At 52.6% G+C, this 22,101-nt stretch overlaps 1 protein-coding gene across 2 annotated transcripts in view; it reads left to right on the top strand.

Moving 5' to 3' along the window:
* MEGF11 (multiple EGF like domains 11) overlaps nucleotides 1–22,101 on the top strand; it is a 221,070-nt gene that overhangs the window by 29,622 nt on the left and 169,347 nt on the right. For both annotated transcript variants that reach the window (XM_021693980.1, XM_044917950.1), the window contains exon 4: nucleotides 19,271–19,363. In XM_021693980.1, coding sequence (XP_021549655.1) covers nucleotides 19,271–19,363 — 93 coding nt within the window. The remainder of the gene's footprint in view (nucleotides 1–19,270; nucleotides 19,364–22,101) is intronic.

Raw genomic sequence — 22,101 nt, 5'->3', positions numbered from 1 at the left:
CAGGAAAAGAAGAGTGTCTTTTGGTAGTGTCTTTATGACCGTAATTACGGAACCTTTTCAGACAGAAGGGTCATTTGTTTAACACATTTGATGAGTGCCTACTCTAGAGGCTACATAGTGTGTTCATTTACTTTTTATTCAGGCAACGTGTATTGCGTGCTTACTGTACTCCGTGCTGGGGCCAGGGATAGAGGTTCAGGGGTCAACAAAAGAGATGCCGTATTTACCCCCATGAAGCTAATAGCCTAGAAAGAGGCAGGCTTTCAACATTTGCTCCCCAGGTAAATGGAGGATGCCATTTTCATTGGTTTTCTTGAAGGGGAAGAACATGGGATGCTGAGAGCCACTACCAGGGACCTTTCTTTCCCATGGGAGGATGGGGACATCAGGGAAGAGGGTTGGGGCTGAGATCTGAAGGAGTGAAGCCTGGGGATGGGGCGGGAGCTCTTGGCTGGGCGAAGCGCATGGATGAAGACCCTGAGGTGGGATCGAGATTTATGCACCTAAGAAACTAGAGCTTGGCGGAGGGCGGAATAGAAGAGGTGAGCAGGGCCAGATCCCACAGCGCTCCCATGGGAATAACCCCTGGCCTTGGAGTCACCACCCGGCCCGGGGCTAATGCAGGCAAGAGCCTGGAGCAGAGCTGGGGAGCGTGGAGGTGTCACTGTTGCTGCAGATGGGGCGCTCTGCCCTGTGACTGCCCGGCCATCTGGGCTAGGGAGTGGCGGCCCCTGCTCTGGGCGGCCTGGCAGGGCTCCCTTCTTCCCTTTGTGGGCATGCGACTCCTGCTGTGGGGTGGGCGATGCCCCGTGGGCACTCTGGTACCCTGCGCCCAGCACAGTGCACAGCTACAGCAGGCTTTGCGGGACCCGGTTCTGCAATGACTCTGCTGTGAATCTGTGGTGTCCCCGGCTTCCTGTGAGCTGTCTGGGGTCCTCCTCCATGTGCACCTGACAGATAGTCCTGGCTACGAGCTGCAAGTAGGGAGGGGAGCGGGAAAGCAAGATCATGGGAAAGAAGGGTCTTGGCACACTGCTAACATGCTAGGAAGATGTGAAGTTGCTCTGGTAACGGACACCTGCCCTCAGGCTCTCTTCCACCCCCTTTGTTTCTCCCTGTGCCAAGGCCAAGGCCGCCCTTACCTGTAGGGCCTGCCAGCTGCTTGTTCTTGCAGGCATGAAGGGAAACAATGCAGCTAGCAGTTAAGCGAGTTGCCCTAGTAACTGGCTAGTAAGTGGTAGAATGGAAATTTGAACACAGGAAGCCTAGCTCTAGGGCCCACACTTGAGTGACTCTACCACACTTTGTATTTTCTGCAGACCACTTGCTATTCTGTGTACTTTGCAACAAGGAAGGTGTCATCTTCCTCCTTCTCCAGATGAGAAAATTGGGGCGTAGAGAAGCACTCACCTGGTCTCCTTCCAGGGGGGCCTGGAGGAACACGGAGCAGGGGCTGGGGGCTGTGTGTCCACACGTGTGTGCAGGGAGCCACGGAGCCACGGAAGTGGGCTTCCGCCTTGACCGCGGCCTTCTGAAGGCTTGTCCGACTCCATGGCAACCCACGCACCACCACTTTGGGCCTGATCTTGTCTCTTGTTGTTTTGTTAAAATGTTTTGTTGAGTGCCTGCTGTTCGTGGGTGCTCTGGGACAGGGGGTAGAAGCAGCAACATTATTTATGTGTTTAAAGGCTGAATAGTTACTTTTCCTGTACTTTTCTGCCCCCAGGAGAAAACAAGTGTCTTGCCTTTTTAGGCTTTCTGGTTTCTCAAAGCGTGTGTTCTCGGGCACCATGTGAGGCAGGGCTCCTGGCCCGCTTCCCAACACAGCTCCTTGCCACCGGGCCTTGAGCAAGGCCTGCCTTATGGCTGTAGTGACCAGCAAGCATCCCCGGGCCACTGTCCAATGCCAGGCTCTGGGCTTTGTCTGTGCACTGGAAGGAGCATCGGGCAGGGGTCTCTGCCCTCCAGCGGCTGATAGCTCAGCTTGCAAGATGAGCCCTCCACGAGAGGTGATATTTAACCATGCCAGCGCTCCAGGGGACGGGCCAAGGGAACACTACAGGTGAAGAGAGAGGCCGTGACAGTGCCGGGGGGCATGGGGCTGGGAGATCGGGGCTCACAGCCATTTCTGGTGTGGGTGACCTTGGGCAAGTACCTTCATGTCTCTGAGCCTCGCCCTCCCCATCTGTAAAGTGAGTATAACAACAGACCTGTCTTGCCAACTTCTTAGGGGAGTCGTGGAAGCAGATGGAATGGCGAATGTAAATGTGCTTTAGAAATGCTCAAGTGCCAGATGAAGAGTAACTACTACATGCTTGGAAAAGTCAGAGGCAGAAATCAGTTTTATCTTTCTTCCGTTTCTTCCTTCTGCCTTTCCTCCTTCCTTTCTGCCAATACCTGCCACATTGCTTTCCTCTGTAAATACTATGCTAGGTAATGGGTCGGGGTTGGGGGAGAGAGCAGGGCACAGATAGAGAAGACCCGTTCTAACCTTGAAGGAGTCTGAGATCATTAGGAGGCAGGGGTCCCCAGAACTGTGATACAAAGTAGAGTATGTCACCTCCCTGACAGCTGGGGTTCGGCGCTGGACACCTCAAGAGCGGGGGCATGGGCTGAACCCTAAAGAAAAGGGAGAAACGTGGGTGGGCAGCAACAGGGAAAGGACAGTCCGGCATTCCAAGGGGGAGTTTGCGCTAGTCTGGGGGGTACAGAGAAGGAGGGGAACAGGGACTCAAAGAAGATGCTCATGCGTTGTCAGCATGCTGCAGTCTGCTGGAATGCAGCTTCCTCTCAAGAGCTGATGCTGACCAGTGGGTGGGTGGGTGGGGGTGCCCATCAGCTTCCTTCCTGCAGGTTCCTCTAGGGTGCGGGGCTCTGACCTGAAATGACAGGACCAGCTGGGCCACGCTGCAGCCCCTGCCCTCCCCCTCCTCCTCTCTCCTTTTGCCCTAACCCATCACCCACCAAGGGCCGGAGCGACTGGGTGTGGATGAGGGGACCATCCCTGGAGATGAAGGGAAGAAGGCAGCTTGTAAGCAGGGCTGTGAATTGCTGAGTTAACAAAGAAGGAAAGTGGAGCCAGCAGGGTGAGGGAGTAGGGAGAGGGGTGGGAGAAAAGGAGGGAACACAAAGAGGAAGGAGGACAGAGGAAGGGACCGAGGAGGGGACCAGAAGGCAGGCATCTGACCAGATTAGGCCGATAAAAGTGGGAATGAGGGAGAACCAGGGTCTTATTTGAGAGAATCAATACTTCTCTTTGCGTGATACAGGAGTAACCGCCACCTCGGGAATCTGGGCGATTGTATTTTATTGGGTCTCACGATGCTGTGTTGAGGCCGGCGGCAGCCCTTGCTGCCCGCTCACCCCTTCCCGTGCACGGCAGTGGCCCTGGGCAACCTGCTGTCGTCAGGGCTGGGGGAGACAGAGACCCGGTCATTGCTGGAGAGGTGACTTCCAGGCCCTAAGTCAGCCAGAGAACTGACCTGCACGCAGTACTTGGCCCCATGACTCAAATTAACCTTCCACAAAACTCATCATCAGTCCTGAGTCCCGCCCACTCCGGCCCCCGCGGTGGTGGCTGGCGCTCTCGCTTGGGACTAGAACATGTGATGCTGTGTTTCCTCTCCTGGAGGATTCTTCTGTATGTTAACAGAAGCCTTTTGCATGGCGTGCCTTATTTTTTTTACAGTTTAAGTGATCTTTATTTTCTGCACAGACAATAGCTTCATCTGGTTCAATATTTAAAACCACCAGAAAGGGGATGCGCTCTAAAGCCTTTCTCCCACATGTCCTTCCTGGGGCAAGTTTTGGTGCGTCTTCCCAGTGCTATTTTATGCACCGAGGAGGAAATAGACGTGTGCAGTCTTTTCCAACACATTTTCATTTTTACACCAAAGGCAGCATCTTCTAAACCCTGCTCTACCTTTACTTTTTTCCCTTTGGCTCTAGCGGAAGTTCGCAGTACAGGAAGAGTGGTCTGGTTCCTTTGTTTCAGCTGCGCAGTATTCCGCGGTGTGGGTGTGCCATTTCTTTGCCCCTTCGCTTGTGGATGGACATTTAGGTTATTTCCAAGCTTTGGCTCTTCTGGACAGTGCTACAGGAAATGACCCTCATGTTTGTCATTTTCTCAGGTGCAAGGATATTGAGGTGATGCTTTCCCCCAAAGATGCAGAGACAGGCCCATGAGCGAAATATTTAGGGGAGAACAGAGTCCCAGCCTGTTCTCTTCTCAGCAGTTTTTCTGTGTAGCTGAGGGCTGCTGCAGGGCAGGGCAGGACAGGGGGAGAGGGCAGGGAATAAGGAGGAGGGCGAAGGGCAGGGGCATCCTGCAGAGTGAGACTGGGAGGCTCATGGGATGTTTGTTCCCTCCACCCAAGTCGCCAGGGCCAGAGTGGTGACAGGTCCTGTCCTGGAGCAGCGAGAGGCTGCTGACCACGCCCTGGCCACTGGAGTCTGAAGAGAGGGCTGGTCGGGGCTGGGTGTCCAAGATCTCAGTCTGCTCACGTGAGGTGCTTCATGCCACCCAACTGGGGCGTTTTCTCCTCCTCTGGGAAGCGTTCCCTGCTCACCCGGCCCACGGGCAGCATTGTTCCTTTACCTGACTGCCTGAGAGGCTCAGGTCTGCTCGGGAGGCCGTATGGGAGCATGGGGAGAGGAGTGCCAGGTCCGGCCTGCGGAGCCCTCTGCTTGAATCCTGGTTTTGCCACTGAGAAGCTGTAGGGACAGGCCATAGCGATTTTAAAAATAAAAAGGTAATTTAAAAATAACACTTCCCCTTAATTACCGAAGCATTAAATGTTCAAATAGCGTTATTTGGAATGTAAGGAAACACTCTGGGCTTGGCCCCGGGTCAGGGATGGTTTGGGTCAGTGGGGGTGGGGGAGTGGGGGGGGTGTAGAAATCAACATCTCTGAACCTGAGCAGGAGAGGACTGCAAATTCCCCGCTCACGGGACCTCAGATAACGCAGACTCTGAGCCTCTGCCTCGTTCTGTCACCACCTGCGGTGCTCAGGCAGAGGCTGTAATGGGTCCCCACGGCCAATTGATCACAGAGGAGCTGGGGCACAGGCAGAAGCCTCTAGACTCTCAGGCCAGGGTCTTTTTAGAGAAGAGAAGTGTTAAGGTCCTGAGGTGGCAGGAAATTCCTAAGCAGTTCAGTGAGAAACAAATAGAGCCTGGGCTGTAAGGGGGTATGATTGTGAAGGGGACTGCCTCATAAAAGCACCAACTCCCCTTTGTGGGACTGCAAGGAAATTTAGGGGTCCTCAGGCTGGGCAAAGAGGCAGGCAGAGAAGGCAGGAGTGCAGTGGGGGGGAGCCGCTGACAGTGACCTTCACGGCTGCCTTTCCTATTCACTTTGCATTATTTTGATTAAAGCCCTAGATCAGTGGTGCTAAGTAGCTCCTGATTTAGCTTCTCAATAGAAATGAGGTTTAAACCCAGTAGGACTGCGGGCTGCTCGCTGCTGGGGGCGTGGGGCAGTGACAGTGCTCATATACTTTGGGTGGGCTTCATCGTGCTGGTCGGTGACCGCAGCCTGGCTGCAGACCAGGACAAAAGACTAACTTTGACAGAAGGAAGGACACTTCTCCATGGGCAGGCGCTTTAGGTCCCAGCCACATGCTGCTCAGAAGCTGTGGGCTCCTATTACTCCATTTCCGTTCCAATAGAGAAAAGCTCCCCGAAGGCTTGTTATGTGGAATCAGGAGAGACGTAGGTTGGGGGACAGGAAAGGGTAAGACGGCAGTTGGGCAAGCTCCGAGGAGGCAGATTTCAGCTCAGTGAAGCAAAAAGCTTTCTAGTGATCAGAGCTGTTCATAAACGGAAGGGGCTTCACTGATTCATTCATTTGTAGATTCAGCAGATGTGTATCAAGCTTCTGCTCCGTGCCAGTACTATGCTGGGCCCTGAGGACTTGCTTTCAGAAGCTCCTGGGCCAGTGCTGAAGACCCGTCAACAAGCCAGACAGGGACCTGTGACCTGTGCTTTGATGAAGAAGGGCAGGTGCTAGGGGAGCACATATCGGGAGCACCTCATCTATCAAGGGTGGCTAGGGTTGACTTCCTAAAGTAGGCACCATTGAAGGTGAGACCTGAGAGATGAGTTAGCCAGGCAAAGAGGAGGGCGAGGAGTGGCTCCAGGAAGGAATACAGCACGTGCAAAGGCCCAGAGGTTGGAGAGAGCCTTTCTCACTTGAGGGTGTGGATGCAATTGAATGAGTTTGGGGCAGAGTGACTGCATTCCCTGCTTGTAGAGGCATGTCTGTCGAAGTTTGGCACGGGATGTGGGAGAGGGGCTCCAAGCTCTGGATGAGGTGGTAGAAGTGGGGACTCTAATGACCTGGCCCCTTCTGCTCCGAGACGCTGTGGTTCTGGGTGTCTGCTGAGGTCCCTGAGTTCAGCATATTCGGGCATCCTGTGTGGGCTGCCTCCTCTAAAACCAATCACGATAGTAAGAGCTGAGACTTATGGGGCTCTTACTAAAAGCTGCTCTGTCAACTGCTCAGTTATTTCAGCTAGCGCCCCCGCCCCCCATCATCCTTTATTTAGGCAGTGCTGTTGGTCCAGTTTCACAGATAAAGAACCCAAGGCTTTGCGATGTTAGGTCATTTCACTTGACTCAAGACCGCACAGCTAGTTCAGTGGAAGAACCAGGACTTGACCCCAAGTCTGTCCATCCTGAATTCAGCCCATGTGCTTAATCACATCCTTCTGCCTGGGGTCTCTCTGTCATCCATCTGCCCAGCTTCCCAGTGCCCCCTCCTTTGGGCCTCTGTCATGTGTGGCCATGAGAAGGGGCTAGCTCCTTCAGGAAAGGCAAGTTGCAAGACAGAACCAGGGGACTGGTTTTTAAATCAAAGCATTAAAAAAAAAATACTCGACAAGTTTCATGTTTTTCTTTCCTTGTAGATGATGAGGATCAATGTCCCAAAGATGATGAGGATCAATGTCATGTTTTTCTTTCCTTGTAGATGATGAGGATCAATGTCAATCAGTCAGAATGTGTCTTTCTAGAGAAAGCCTGGCATCTGTCAAATGGGAAAGAAAAGACCCAGAAAAAGATTTTTCTGGGTTGTGTGCTGGGGGTTGCTGACTCAGGCCGTATGCTCCAACATCATTAACAAGTTGAAAAGCTGTTGCTCCTTGCAGGAATGCGGCATTGGTGGTTTGAACAGCTCAGCCAGGAAAATCCTTTACAAAGCGAGGAGGGCCGAGCCTACCAGGAGCACCCAGTGGCAGCTCTGGGGCCCGCAGGATGGATCAAGGGAATTGACTGCAACACTGGGGCTTTTGTCAGGCCCAGTAGTTAGACATGATTGCTCTACGTGGAAACCCTCAAGGGACAGCCTGACAAGTTGGCAATTTTAATTGATAAACCATTATTAATAGTTAAGCCATGTTGAGGCAAGCCATGAGAGGCAGGCTAATACCTTTGGGTGATCGGTAGAGATACAAAAAAGATGCCTAGGGGAGTCTGCGATCTCATATGGCGTTTGATGATTGATGGACCCCAGGGCTCCAGGCTAGAAGGGGGAGGCCCAAACCCCAGACTGAAATCCTTCTTGTTGGGTTTGGCTGAACAGTTCTTGTCTGTTAGCCAGAGAATCACTGGAATTTTTATAAAGAGCGTTTCATGCCACCATGAGATGATCTGGGACTTCTTGGCATTGCCCTGGTCTCTTAGCTGAGTTACGTATTCCATCCCAACCAGACTGGTGTGGCCCACATTAGAGACAGGTAGGGCTCAGCATGAAGGGAAAGGAGAGAGATCCTTTGTAGATTCAGATACATATTCATTCAACATTTGTTTTTTGAGCACCTCCCATGGGCCAGGCACCATGCTAGGTGAGGAACATAAGGATGAACAACAGAGGCCCATTCTTTGCCTTCGTGGAGTTTATGGGAGATAGATAAGTGGCATAGAGTAGTCCATTCTGTGCCTTACGGGGCAAACCAGATGCTTAGGAGCAGGGAGGGAACCAACGCAGCCTGGAGGTGGGGGGTTGGGCAGTGCAGTCAGGGAAAGCTTCCTGTAGGAAGTGGCATCCAAGTTAATGTGACGGGTAAGCAGAAGTGGTAAGAGAGCTGGAGAGCTGGGTTGCAGATGGAGTTCCAGGCTCTGTGAAGGCCCAGGGTAGGGGGAGTTGAGGCTCATTCGCAGCCAGAAGTTCCATGTGCCAAACAGAAGAGGGCAGGAGGGAAGGCTGTGGCTGGGCAGGTGAGAGGTGGGAAGGAGGAAGGTAAGGGAAGTTCCCTTCTAGCCAAAAACCCTCAGACGCAAAATTTCACGGTCTGTGGGAGAGGGGAAGGCCGATACAGTACCCGGTACATGGTAGGTGCTCTATAAATGCATTAGGAATGAAGGTCAAGTCAAGCATCCCCTTCCCTGTGAAGCCTTTCCCCTGTCCACCAACATACAGAATTGCCTCCCTTCTGTTGGTGCCCACCCGGTACTCTGAACTGGCTGTGATTTCAGCCCCAGAGACCTTTCATTTTTTAAAAATTTTTTTAGGATTGATTGATTTATTTTGTTGGCGGGAGAGGGAGAGTTATCAAGCAGGCTCTGCACTGAGCATGGAGCCCAATGCAAGGCTCCATCTCACGACCCTGAGATCATGACCTGAGCCAAAACCATGAGTCAGAGGCTCAACCGACTGCACTGCCCCAGCGCCCCAGCACCAGAGACCTTTCAGTGTCCTTGCTTGCTGACCCACTTGCTTGCCTACCCGCCCCCCCCAACACTCAGCCATCCACCTCCCTGCTTGCCCATGCACTCAGCTGCTGGCTACCTCTCCCAGCATCACCCTGTGAAAGCAGGGACTGTGGCCTACTCACTGATGGTATTCCCAGCACCTAGCACAGTGTCTGGCACAGAGTAGGTGCTTAATAAATGCTTCTGGAGCCAGTGACTGCTCAGAGGGAGGGGGATGGAATAGAGGACCTTGAAAAAAAAAAAAATAGCTCGGTCCCTATGTGCCAGGCAGTGTTCTAAGCAGTTTACTTGTATTGACGGTTTAACTTTGCAACCAAATTATAAGGTAGAGGACCATTGTCCCCATTTTAAAGATGAGAAAACTGAGGCCCAGAGAATGAAAGTAACTTGCTTGAGGTCCCAATTAGGAAGTGCCTGAACCAGGACTTGAATCCAGACAGCCTGGCTCCCAAGTCCATTCCCTGCTCTCCTCCCAGTCTTGGTCCCTGTGGGAATCCGAGTGCGGTCCTTCTGTGCACAACTCTCTGAGAGGGCACCCTGCCTCCCAAGGGGTCAAGAGCAGGCAGGAGGAATATTCTGTGCCGAGGAGTCCCATGGGCCGGACAAGGCCTGCATTTCTGCATTTTGGACTCCTCTGCATAATCCCTGCCCAGGGGGCCCAGCACACAGCACATACTGGCTAAACACTTGTCAGGTGGGTGCATGTGTGGGTGGGTATTTGCATGAATGGGCAGAGGGAGCACAGAATAGGGAGGATACCTGGCAGCAGGTAGCCCACCCCCACCCAAGTTCACATTCCCCCCTGGAAGCATGACCAACAGTCCTTTAGGAGAGAAAGGGCCTGGCAGCCAGACTGTGGCCGCCTTTTGTTCCAGGCTTCTGTTCTCTGGAATTACAATTATAATTCACCAATGAGCTGAGCCTGGACCGTGGATCCTCCTTGCCTGTCCCCAGTGTCCATGCTTCCAGGCTTCCCAGTGCTGCATCCCCCCTCCCTGCCTCGGTGAACAAGAAAGTCTCTTCAGGTCTCACATAGGCCTTTCTCTCATCCTTTGAGCTGGAAATGAACCTAAGAATGCTTTGGGGCCATGGTATCCCAGCTACCCTAGGCAGTCCTAGGAAAAGGACTATTAATTACAATAGCATAAAGAACAAAAACAACCAGCAGCACTTATAACTGACCTCTGGCTGTAGGTGCTTTGCATGAATCAACTCTTTTATTCTTTGCAATAACTGTCTAAGCCCACAGCCATTTTATAGATGGGGAAACTGAGGACAAGTCGTGCTGCTTATGGACATGCAGCTAATAAGTAGCAGAACAGGGATCCGGGCTTTTAGCTGTCAAAGAATAAAATTCAGCAAAGGCACCACCAAATTAAGATGAGTGGCCATGGGCCAGCTTGGCAGATTGGGTGGGAGCAGCAAACCCCTGGTTACCTGTCCAAGTCCTGTGTGAGCCTTCCTGGTGCCCATCCCCCCCACCCCCTCTCCCTCACCAGAGGGGAGAAGGGGGACCTGCAGGCCTATAGGCTCCAGACAAGAAGAGCTCCTGGCTCCCAATGTCCTTCCATCTTACCAGCCCTGCAGGTGAAATGCTTCCTTTCTTTTGTTCTGATTGACTATGTCTTGGAGCCAGATGTGACCACAGCAATTCAGAGCCAGCTCTAGATGTGCTGAGAGGGAGGGGCAGGTGTTTTGACTCTTCCTGGCCATGCAGGGGACTCGGGGCTGGTCGTTATAAAGGAATGAGTAATACACATCTGATGAATTGTTTGGTGACTACCCGATGTGGGCTCCTGTACCAGCCCCCTGCCACATGCCACGTGACCTTGGGTGTGGCAGAATCACTCACGCTAAGTGTGTCACCCTGGAATTGGCACTTGGGCCTACTTGGATGTGGGTCGTTTTATTTCCAAGCAGAATCAGATGAAAGCCCGATCTGTGGTTCCTGCCAAGAATGCTAATGGAGGACTGATCAATGTACCTGGGGGCACCAGGGACACTGGGTTGGGGGGAAGCTCCAGAAGCCATGTGCTGCAGAATTCTGGGAGGCCACCGCCTCCTTTCCCTGGCTCCCTGCTTCTTTCGTCCTAGCTGGGGATCAGCCTGGTTGGCCGGGGAACATGGAAGTTGTCTTTATTTATCTTGACCTTTTCATGTAAGTAATTTTTATAGTTCCATTAACTAGTCAGACCATTTCAAAACCGCCAGGCAAAATATATTACCACGAACGCCTCAGGGATTTATGGGTCGTCTTGGGTGGAATGCTAATAGGAGTGAGAATTGATTCAGAGGGCTCACCATGACCGAGGGATGGCGGACGGGGTGCCTTGGTCGAGGAGGGCCAGTGTTGTCTCGGCGGTCTGTTTGCAGAGGAGACCTCAAGTCTGACCTAGACCTCTTTGCTTGATGCCAAGATGCCTGTGCTGGGTCTTGGGCTGCTTATCGGGGCTCATTCCTGGCCCAGGACTGATGCTCCAGCCTTGCATCGGTATCTCAGGATACATTTGTTCCATGGCATGCTCTGTGCCTGCGTCTGTGGAATGGATTCTCCTCAAACTTGGTATAAATCAGTAAGCCCAGAAGCCAGTGGCTGCTACAGTGGAGCCCTAGACTCCCAGAGCTGGAAGGAACATTTGGATCATGTCCTTCAACCCCTTCATTTCACCGACGGAGAAACTGAGACCCAGAGGAGGGAGGGGACTTGGCAAATCCGTGACCTATCTGGTGCTGGAACTTACTTCTCCCAACTGGGGGTCCAGGTGGTGGTGGAGCATGTGGGGAAGAGCCTGTTAGCATCACGAAGATGTGGGCTCAAGCCTTGGCTCGGCTGCTGGGTCTGTTAGGGTCCTGGCGAGAAACAGATGGTGTGTTCACCGAGGAGAGTTTAATAGAATGATTACAGGCACCCTCCACTTATCAAAAGTTCGCCTTATGCCATTTTGCTTTAACAAAAGACTTTTACGTTAGTACCTGGTTTTGCTAACAGAAAGAAATCCAAAGAGGATTTTTACTTTTATGAAAAAAGGTGAAAGTGAAAATAGTGCTCAGTGTTGGTTTTGCAGCAAGTGGTTATGAAGTCAGCACGCACCCGGAGGAGTCAGAGTGGTGCCCCAAGCTCCTTCCCCAGGAACTACATTTAGCATCTCAGCAGCAAGCCTGCATAGCTCTGAATTGTGTCTGAGCATCTGTGCTTTATCTCAATTTCATTTTGTGCATCTGTTAGCGAGAGGTGGCATAAGGTATCAGAAAAGCCTAAGAGGTGATTTTTGGGGTCAGAATTTTTTCCTATAAATTAATGGTAATTGCCTTTTCGCTTTATGCCATTGTGGCTCACAAAGTTTTCCTAGGAACGCTCTACTTTCAGATGGGGGGAGGGATCTGTATTTATAAAGGCATGGGAAGGGATAAGGAAACCAATAGGAAATGGTAGTGCATTTAGGGCTAGCAACCGAGGAGGCCCATTCCACACTTGGGCTGCAAGAAGCTCCCCGCCCCCCAGCCTGGCCCCTGACACCTTGAGCTGTAGGGGAGAAGACCACCACTACTGCCAACCCCTTGCCCTCCCATCTCCCGCTGGTATTTCCCATTGGCCAAACCCATCCAGAAGCCAGAGGGTAAGGAAGCCCATTAATGCAGTCCACGGAGGTCTGCTTCTCGGGGCACAGAAGGGCAGAGAATGATCCAGAGGGGCAGATGGCAACTCTATATTCTTGCGGCGGGCGGGGGGGGAGATTGGTTCTCAGTCTGTTTATACAGGAAGCTCAAATACACTGTATATCTGTGTAGGTACTGAATGTATATCTGTGGTATCAAAATTTCATGAGAGAGAGTGATTAAGAAAAAAAAATGTCTAAAGTGGTTCCCAGAGGAGAAGGGGTTGATTGTGAAAACAAGGTTGAGAAATACTGATTTTGCACAGCAGCTCTGGGAATTTACACAAGTTATGTAGGCCTCCCTGTGGTTGATTCCCAACTGTAAATGGGATAGTAATCATGCCCGCCTCAAGGATGAAGGGGGGGGGGCAATGGGAATTCAGTGCCCAGCAAAGAGAAAGGACTCATCACTTGGCTTTTTCCCACCACCGTGACTGGTGTCTACCTGAGCAAGACCACCAGCTGCCACAGGAGAGGGTCACTAAATCCTCCATAGTCTTCGTCCCCAGCCCCGGGAGGACAGAAAGACTCAAATAAAGGGCCAGCTGAGTGTCTGTGGCTGCTGAAGTTTATGCGTCCCAGCTTGACGGCCCCTCGTGGCTTGGAGTGGATGCGGAGTACTGCTTTAGAAAGGAGGCTGGGCATCAATGGGTGTTTCACCATCAGATCATACCTGGGTGTGAGTAAGTGATAGAAGAATAGAAGGGGAGAAAGGACCTTTAAAGTCCCATAGTCTGATTTCCCACCAGACCAGGAACCCTCTAGAGCAGAAGGGCCCCCTCCCCTCATAAAATATTAGAGAGTAAATATTTTAGGTTTTGCTGACCATCCATCCCCGTGGCCACGGCTCCACTCTGTCCTCGTCGTGCGAAATCAGCCCTGGTAATACGTACATGAATGGGCATGGCTCTGCTCTAGCAGACCTTTATTCACAGAAAAGGCAGCTGGTGGGATTTGGCCCGAGAGCCAGTTTGCCTGCTGACCCCTCCCCTCGGGCATTTGTAGGTTCTCTGTGCTTGGCTTGAGTGTTCCCAGCGATAGGTTGCTCCCTCCCTATGGAAACAGCCCTCTGAACTGCTGAACCCATTCAGGTGTTAGGAAGTCTTGCCTTGGGTTGGGAGGCAATCTGCCGCCTAGGACCGAATGGCTCCCACTGTCCAGCTGGTTGTGATCTGCCTCCCGTCCAATACTTCCTTCTCTGGGCTAGACAGCTCCCCCACAAGTCCCAGCCTCCTTGACCCTCACAGGTCACATGTCCACACCCTCTACATCCCGAGCCTTTTCCCCTGGCTTGTTAATGTCCCTTGGAAAGGACAGACACTCAGAAGAGTCACCACCAGCCACACATGGAGTATCTGTAAGGTATGGCCCATGGGGAGATCCAGGGATATTTAAGACTCTGGATTTAGTCTCAAGGAGCTCACAGTCTAGCTGGGGAGACCAAATGAACCCGAGCTAAAGGGGGAAGTGGCAGGAGGCCAAGTGTGCTGTGTACCATCAACTGGGCCCCCTCCCACACATGCAGTGTGTCATGGGATCCAGTGGAAGGAGAGGGCTCTGGGCCAGTCAGGGGGAGCCTCATGTACATAAGGGGGCTCTGGTGGGAATATATTTTACCTCCATAGATGTGCACACTGGGTGGCTGAAGCCGTCCTAGGTTCTTGGTGGAATTGGGTGATGGAGGCTACCCCCTGGCCTTGGTGACTCAGGTGACCCAGGGCCAGGGAGCCTAGTGGAAGCATTCTGAGCTTCCATCTGCTGCAAGGTGACATGGTGGAGCCAGAGTGGCCCTGGAAGTATCTAGGGGTGTCTGCAGTAGAAGGAGCTTTAAGGGTGATGTGTTACAGCGCCGGAGAGAGGAAGCCACCTGCCTGGGGTCCTATGGCAGGTCGCATGGAGCCTGAACTCCCACTCAGGTCTCCTTGCCTCCTAATCCAGTGCCATTTCCAGAGGAATGGAGGACAGAGACCAGGGTCCCGTGATGTCAAGAGTACAGGTTTACTAGGCCATAGAGGGGGGGCTCCTGGGGGGGCCAGGAAGTGGGACTAGGGCAATGGCAGTGATGCAGGCATTTCCTGGAGGGGGTAGGGCTGGGCAGGATGGTAGCTCCTGATGATTCTTAGCTGAATGGGACTTTGCAGATCTCATCTGGTCTGGTCTCGATTTATAGGTGAAGTTGCAGGGCCTGGAGAGGAAAGTGGGATGCTTGACACCTTTGAGATGGATGCGGGTGGTCGCCAACCCAGATCCCCTCCCACCTGTAGCTGGGCTTGTTCTGAAACCCCACAGCGCCGTTGCTCAAGATCCCCAGCCACCCCGGTCCCCCATGGCCAGAAACCGCCTGAGCCAATGCGCAGGGCCCCGAGATTTGGTGACTTCTCTGTGACTGAGCTCTGAAGCCGAGCTCGGGGGAGATAGCCAGGTCCTCCCTGCATGTGCTCCTGGAGCAGATGACTCTCTCCTTGGGACCCACCAACACTGAGACAGCTGCTTTGTTTCAGGCAGCATGAGAGCTTAAAAAGGGTGAGTAGGAAGTGGCCTCTGTCCTCCCAAACTCCAGAGATTCACAAAGGAGAGACAGGTGCTGATGTTGCTAACTCCATCAAGGTGTACTGGGATGGCCTGTGACAGAAGTGGAGACAGCATGTGTTGGAAGTTCCGAGGCCTGGCACGTAGTAGGTGTTCAGAAAATGGTAATGTACAGGAAGCAGTGATACGTGGTAGCAGCCGTCAGCTGGCTTAGACATCAAGTCCAGACCGCATGGGGCACGCATGTGTATGTGTGTATGAGTATGTGTGTGCATGTAAATAATCAGGGCAGCTCATGCTTACTGAGTACGTATTGTATGCTAGGCAGTGGCCTTAGCATTTTTTTTTTTAAGATTTTATTTATTTATTTGACAGAGATAGAGAGCACAAGTAGGCAGAGAGGCAGGCAGAGGGAGAGGGAGGAGAAGCAGACTCCCCACTGAGCAGGGAGCCCGACGCGGGGCTCGATCCCAGGACCCCGGGATCATGACCTGAGCCGAAGGCAGCCGCTTAACCAACTGAGCCACCCAGGCGCCCCGGCCTTAGCATTTTACATGTATTTCATTAAATCTTTGCAACAACACATGAGTTAAGTACTATTATTGTCCCCATTTTACAGATGAAGAAACTGAGGCACAAGAGGTTAGATAATTTGCTTATTGTCCTGTAATTGTCATCAACACATATGGAATTTAGACTCAGGTTATCACATTGTCTCCCACCCTGGCCTCCCCCGCAGGGCTGGAGACGGGGCCACCCTCCAGCATACCATCCCCGACCAGGGTTTATCTGCAGATCCCTACAGACCTCCCCATGTATCCGTGTGTCTAGGGCCTCAGTGAAGGAGAGAGGGAGGCAGCTAGTGTGCGGAGGCCCTCGCCTCAAGTCCGAGAATACCCTACTAAATAACAATAGCAAGACTCACACAGTACTTACTAGACCCCAGGCACTGCTCTGGGTGCTTTGTCAACTCCTATAATCCTCACACACAGCCTGAGGCCCGTCCTGTCACTGTCCCCCCCCCCCCCCCCCCATGAACAGATCGGGACTGACATGGAGATGGTGTGAATTTGCCCGAGGTCTAGAGCTACTAAGTGGCATCTCTGGGTCCAGACCCGGCTTTCTGGTGTAGTCTTTGCTGTGCTGCTTCTCACTAAAGATACCTCCGGCACCTGGATGTTGGGAGCAGGACTGGGGCAGGAGGGTAGGTGGTGGGAAGCTGAGAGAGCAGAGGTTCAAATTGCTCAGTGGGGCGGGGAGAGGGGAGGTGGCTGGCCCTCAGTCACACTGCGGGCATGTCCCCAACAGTAGTTGGGGGGACAGCAGTGGGAAGAGGGGCTCAATGAAATGCCCCTGTTGGGAATTACAGGAGCCGGAGAAAAGGGAGGCCAGGGTGGCAGAACCCTAATTCAGCCCTTCCTGGGGGGTCGGCTGGCATGGGGGGGCTGGGGTCAGAACTCAGGGGACCCATACACCCCAGCCCTCTGCAGAGGGGCTGCCCACCTCTGGGCTAGTGCAGGGTCTGGGGTAGGAGTCAGGAACCCCAGCCCCAGGGAGGAGCTTGGGTCTCCCCTCCATTCCTCCTCAGGAGACTTTCCTCACGGCACCTGCGTCCTATCCCCTCCCCACCAGGTCCATAAGCACATGGTGGCCCAGTTGCCACATCTGGCCATCTGAGCCTCAGATATTTGCTATCAATATTTCATGCTTCAAACAACACTGTCTAAGCAACACCTATGAAATATGAATGGATTGAGGTTTTGACAAGCAAAGCACCCAGGCATAATCCCAGGGTGATGAGGAGGGGAGAGGGATAAAGAGGTCTGGACAGACCACGGGGACAGCAACAACATCCCTGGAGCTAGGCCCAGGTTTTGTGGGATGGCTCATCTCCGCACATCAGGTCACTGGGAGCCAGCATGCTGGATACAGGGCTGAGCTGGGGGGAGGTGCTCGACAGATTGTCCTAGGGGATCCCTGGGGTTTGGGGCAGAGACCAAGGGAAAAGGTGGTGTGGAGCTTGCCCGGAGCACCCGAAGGCCCTGCCCTTCCAGCTAGGGAGAGGGCGCAGGAGATAGGCCTGTGGTCAGGTCCCTAGGGTGAGAAGGGCCAGGGAGAGGCGATGGTTGGCAGGGTACTTCATCCTTCCTCCCTTGAGCTGTTCTGAGCCCCCTGCCCAGCCCCCCTGCAGGGCGCCCAGTGAGTTGAAGCAGCTTCTCTGGCTTCTGCCTTCAGCTCTCACCCTCCTGGGGGTCACCCACTCGCTGTCCTTCTGAGCTGGCTCCCCTAGCCATCAGGGCTGGGAAGGCATCCAGGTGGGTGAGAGCTGAAGGTCCGTGGTCTTGGGCACCTCTTCCCTCCCTTTACCTTCAGGAAGCTCATCCCCAAGCTCCTTCCCTCCAGGCCAGGAGACCACACTCTGTCCACGAGCTCACAAACACTTGGGCCTCCGTTTCTCCGTGCATAAAATGAAGGGGTTGGACATGATTTTCTCTGAGGTCTCTTCCAGCCCTGATAGTTGACAGGTTCATTGTTCACTATCTGCTCTCACTGGCCCCCAGCAGAGCCCCCGGGGATCAAGGTGTGCTGTGAGAAAGCAGCAGAGGTGTCTTGAGCTAATCTGACAAGCTGATGGGAGGGACCCAGCAGTAAACCATGCGGGGACCTCAGCCTATGGGGATGCAGATGGGGGAAAGAAGCAGCTGAGGCCAGGGCTTGGAGCTGGCTGGGCTGAGGTGCTGGCCTCTGACGGGGAGCCTGGGGATGGACATCTCGTGTCCGGTGTGTTCTGGGCACACTCACCCATTTGAGTTTGTTTAGAACGTCCAGCAGAGCAGAAAGAGCCGGGGAAGCAGGCGTGGTCAGACGAGGTCTTGCCAGCAGCTGGGTGAGCAGCTCACTGCGACTCTAAGTGGAGCTGGTCGCCGGAGCCAGGGGCCAACCCAGTTCCCCAGCGAGAACTGGGTTAGCTGGTGGGCCCCCTGCCACTCCCCGAAGCTCCGGGGCGGTGGAAAACTTCACAGACCAGAACCTTCCCTGAGAGCCACCTGTCCAAATGCGAAGGACATGGGTGCTGGGGCCCTCCCCTGATATACCACAGCGAGGCCTGGAGAGGGCAGGCTGACTGCAGACCACTGACCAGTCGGGCATCTGACATGGCTCTTCTGGGTGCCTTTGCATGGGGGCTTGGGCAAAGCCAAGGCAATGGCTTCACCATCAGCATCACACCGACCATAAAATGGACTTTATTGTCTAACCTGACCGTGGCCTCTAGGTGGGTGTTCAGACCAGGCAGTGGACATGGGAGTAGAGTGGGTGTTTGGAGGTCAGTGGTTGTCCGTCAGGACTCAGGACTGGGGGCCGCCTGTTGCCCCCCACCCAGGCCAGTTCCAGGTGGAGAGAAGGTCTCTCATTGCTTGTCAGAAAAAAGCCCTTCATCTAGATCCTGTCTAAGAAATTGACAGGGTCGATGGTAGTTGCTGATTTCCCGAGCTTACAAAATTGGCCTGGGTGGCAAAATGGGGGTTTTCTCTAATCCTTCACTGATGGATTAGATGGTGGGGCAGATCTCTCCGGAGTAGAGGATGACCTTGAGAACGTGTAGATGTCAAAGGAAGAGAGAAATAATCCTTCTTCCTCAAACTGCTGCCAGTAAGCCTTCTCGGAGCTGGAGGAAGTAGATGGAAACTTTGCCACCGCTGCCTCCCGGCTCAGGAGGCTATAGCGTTTGACTGCGTGATAAGAAATTGCCAGGCACTTTCTAATTACAATTATCATCATCGTAGATGTCTCTCTTAATTACTTTCTTATAATTAGCTGTTGCTTTTTCCTCAGCATTTGTGTACTTTGCAGATTTGCTGACATTTGAGAGCCCCAAAATAGGGTCATTTGGGGAGGAGAGCAGAAAGGTGGGGGAAACGGGAGAGGAACCTGTTCTTTGCAGGCAGCCTGATAAATTTCGGGGCCTTTGTAGAAAGAAACCGGGAAAAGCAAAAGATGGACATGACAGGTCACTTCCTGAGCTTGTGGGAAAGAGAGCAGGAGTGTGGATTTAGGGCTGGGGTTTGTGGAGGGTCTCCAAGTGTTAAATCTTGGAGAGAATGTTCTTGAAAAGCTAAAGCTGCCCTTTCTTGGGCTTGGGTTTCCTTTTAGGAAATGAGGCTGGGATGAAGCACACTCTTGTTGGATCCATTTCAGAGTTAATTAAATGACGCGGGTCAGGAGTAGCTTGATTTTCCCCAAAGCCAGTGATGCATTCTGAGCAGTCCTGGGCCCCAGGAGATCATTACAAAGTGGTTTATGCTCTTTGACCAGATGGTTGGTTTTCACTGTCTGTTCCTGTGCTTCCTCCCTCTCTGCCGGCCCCCTGCAGCCCTGTGTACGGAGGAGTGTGTGCATGGTCGCTGTGTTTCCCCGGACACCTGCCACTGTGAGCCCGGCTGGGGAGGGCCCGACTGTTCCAGCGGTGAGTCTGGGGTCTTTGGGGGCCAGGAGGTCCCTTGGCTGTGGCTTGGGGTGGGGTGGGGGGGCGTGCCATGTACATTCTGAATTCTTTGTGTTGGCCTGGGGCAGCCCAGGTGGGTGTGGACATTAGGGAGGAGGCATCCCTGCATTTACATAGTGATACTTAGGGTGGAAGCCTCCAGGGGCATGGGGAGTCATGGTTTGTGGGGGTCTGGAGGAGCATTGTGCATTGCATTTGTTGGGAACTGTGGAGTATTTGTACAACTCTGACTTGATGGGACACTTCTGGATATGGTCTTTTAAGGGTCAAAGTGAAATTGAGATGCTCTTGGGACCGACGGACAGGGCCAGAGATTGCTGCCATCCATAGCAGCGTGGGGCATCGCATCTGCCGTGGGGCTGGCCACCGAGAGGGTGGGGTGCACCTAGCAGCTGCTCAGGGAATTCTCTGCCAAGAACCCAGCTGAAGACAACTCTTGCTCTTCTGACTCATTTCCCCTAAATGCTCACAGATGAACCTCTTTCCGCTGGCACATTTTGCAGTCAATGGTTGGTCAACAATATGGTTTTATGGGATTTTCAATTAGGCTTTGATTAGTGTTGAAGCCCAGTTTTCTTCCTGCTTTGAGCTGGGTTAGAGTGTCTTTTTTATTGTGACTTGAGTAGATAACATATCTAAGCTGATCTATTGGGGTCTAACCCCCAGCATTTACCCATCTTTGGGAGCCACCTCTCTGTTTCCAGTCCCAACGTAACTGTGATGGTTATGAAAACTTGAAGAAGGGAATGGTGGGTCCATGGTGGTCCAGTGTGGTGCTCTTGGCCTTTTCCGCTGTCTCTGCTGGGGTGGAAACATCTAGTTATGGTCCTTTTCCCCAAGGGCCTTGACCGGAGCTTCCCTGTCTACCCATTACATGAGAACATACCCCCCAGCAAGGCTATTGGATGTGGTTTTGTTTTGAGCCTGGGAGGTTATCTTGGCTCGAGGAGTCTGGGATCTGTTTTGGGGGACTTGGGAAACTCTTCGATGCACTGGGGCCTCAGTAGCCTCTGCCTCCCACCTGTTTCACTGCTTTGAGGTGGGCCACGCTGAGCAACGGGGCCAGGGATTCCTCCAGACATCGAAAAGTAAACTTGAGGGAGGTAAGGGAATGTGTTGCACCAGTCTTTCTGTGGACTACAGGAAACATGTGGGCTAGAATGTTCAAGAGCTTGTCCTCCCCCACCTCCCGTCCATGTTTTGTGTTATGTAACTTTGCTCACCATGAATGCTTGACGGAGAACTGACTTGGATTAGGGGGGCCTTGCAGGGACAGGTCTGCTTGCTGCGTGCTGGATTATAATGTCAAGGGCAGCCTGTTGGAGGTTAGAAATACAGCCTGAGTCTCGGGGGCCCTGAGTGCACATAAACCACCGATCAGTGCAAGTGCGTATGGTGCTCTCTCTATGCTAGACTGTGCCAGGCCTGGGGTGGGCCCTGGAGGGTCTTTTCGACATGGTCTGTGTCTTTCAGGGTTTCCCTTCTGTGAAAGAAATGGAATGAAGGTGGCATTCGATTGAGCAGGACTGGGCAGTTTAGAGTAAATCTTGCCCCTAGAGTGAGTTTACCAAACAGACAGGGAAATGGCCTTGCTAGCTGCCAGTATAACACGGGACTGCCTAATTTCCCCCGCCCCCAATTCAGCCATCAGACTCAGCAGTGAGCTGTTTCCTGAATTAAATCCATTTTCATGGCCTGAAGAGCCACCATCCCTAAGTCGACTCAAAGGCATGTACTACTGAACCCATAGGAAGTCCCGAAAGATGGGTTCCAACCCTCTGCCGGAACCAGCATTGAATGAAAGGAATTCATAAACTCTCCCATTCAAAATCATTCAGAGCACCGAAAACTTAGATGTCACCAAGAGCCTTCCCACTTCTGCGTGAGTCCCTCCATTCACAAGGAGCTCACTGCCTCTTGTGAAAGTATGTCCTGACTGTTGGAAAGCTTCTCCTTCTATTAAGTGGAAATCTGTCTCAAGGATTCACCAGTTGGGTCTTACTCATGATAAAGTCCCGAGCAGATTGATGGATCGCCATGACTCTCCTCACCATGTCTGGAATTTCTCCCAAGGAGATCAGTGGACGAGGCCACGGACTGGGTACGGGAAGATGTTCATCAAAGAGTAGTTGATAATAACCACTGGGGCTGCATAGAAGAAACCAGGGTCCCCTTCCACAGCTCAGCCCTTTGGGTATTAGAAGACAGCGATCACTTCCTTCCCCAAGTTTTTATTCTCTAAGCTCCTTTGTTTCTCGCCTGATGTGGTCTGATCTGCCTTCCCCATCTGGTTCCTCTCCGTTGGCTGGTGGCCTTTAGTCCTCTTAAACTATCATTCCTAGGTATGACCACACAACTGTAGGCTGGTATGGAAAAATAGTAATAGAAGTAGATACTGTTTATTGAATTTTATGATGCACTAGGCACTCCAGTTACCTTCTCACTTAATCTCCACAACAACCCTATGGAATAGGAATTATTATTAGCCCCATTTACAGATGAGAACAAACTTTGCACAGACACACAGCTAGTAAATGGTGAAACTGGGACTGTCCACCAAGCAAACACCTGAGTCCCAAACCTGACCTCTTAATGATCACGTTCTTCCTCTAGATGTTCAACCTCTATTCATACAGCCTAAGGTTAAAATAGGTCTTTGATGAGAAGACTCTGTTGCTCACAGGAGGAAGAAGGATCCG

This window comes from Neomonachus schauinslandi, chromosome 9 (genome assembly GCF_002201575.2).
Source record: "Neomonachus schauinslandi chromosome 9, ASM220157v2, whole genome shotgun sequence".
Classification (NCBI taxonomy): domain Eukaryota; kingdom Metazoa; phylum Chordata; class Mammalia; order Carnivora; family Phocidae; genus Neomonachus; species Neomonachus schauinslandi.
The sequence above is the reverse complement of the archived record's forward strand: the minus strand, read 5'-3'. Positions and strand labels throughout refer to the sequence as shown.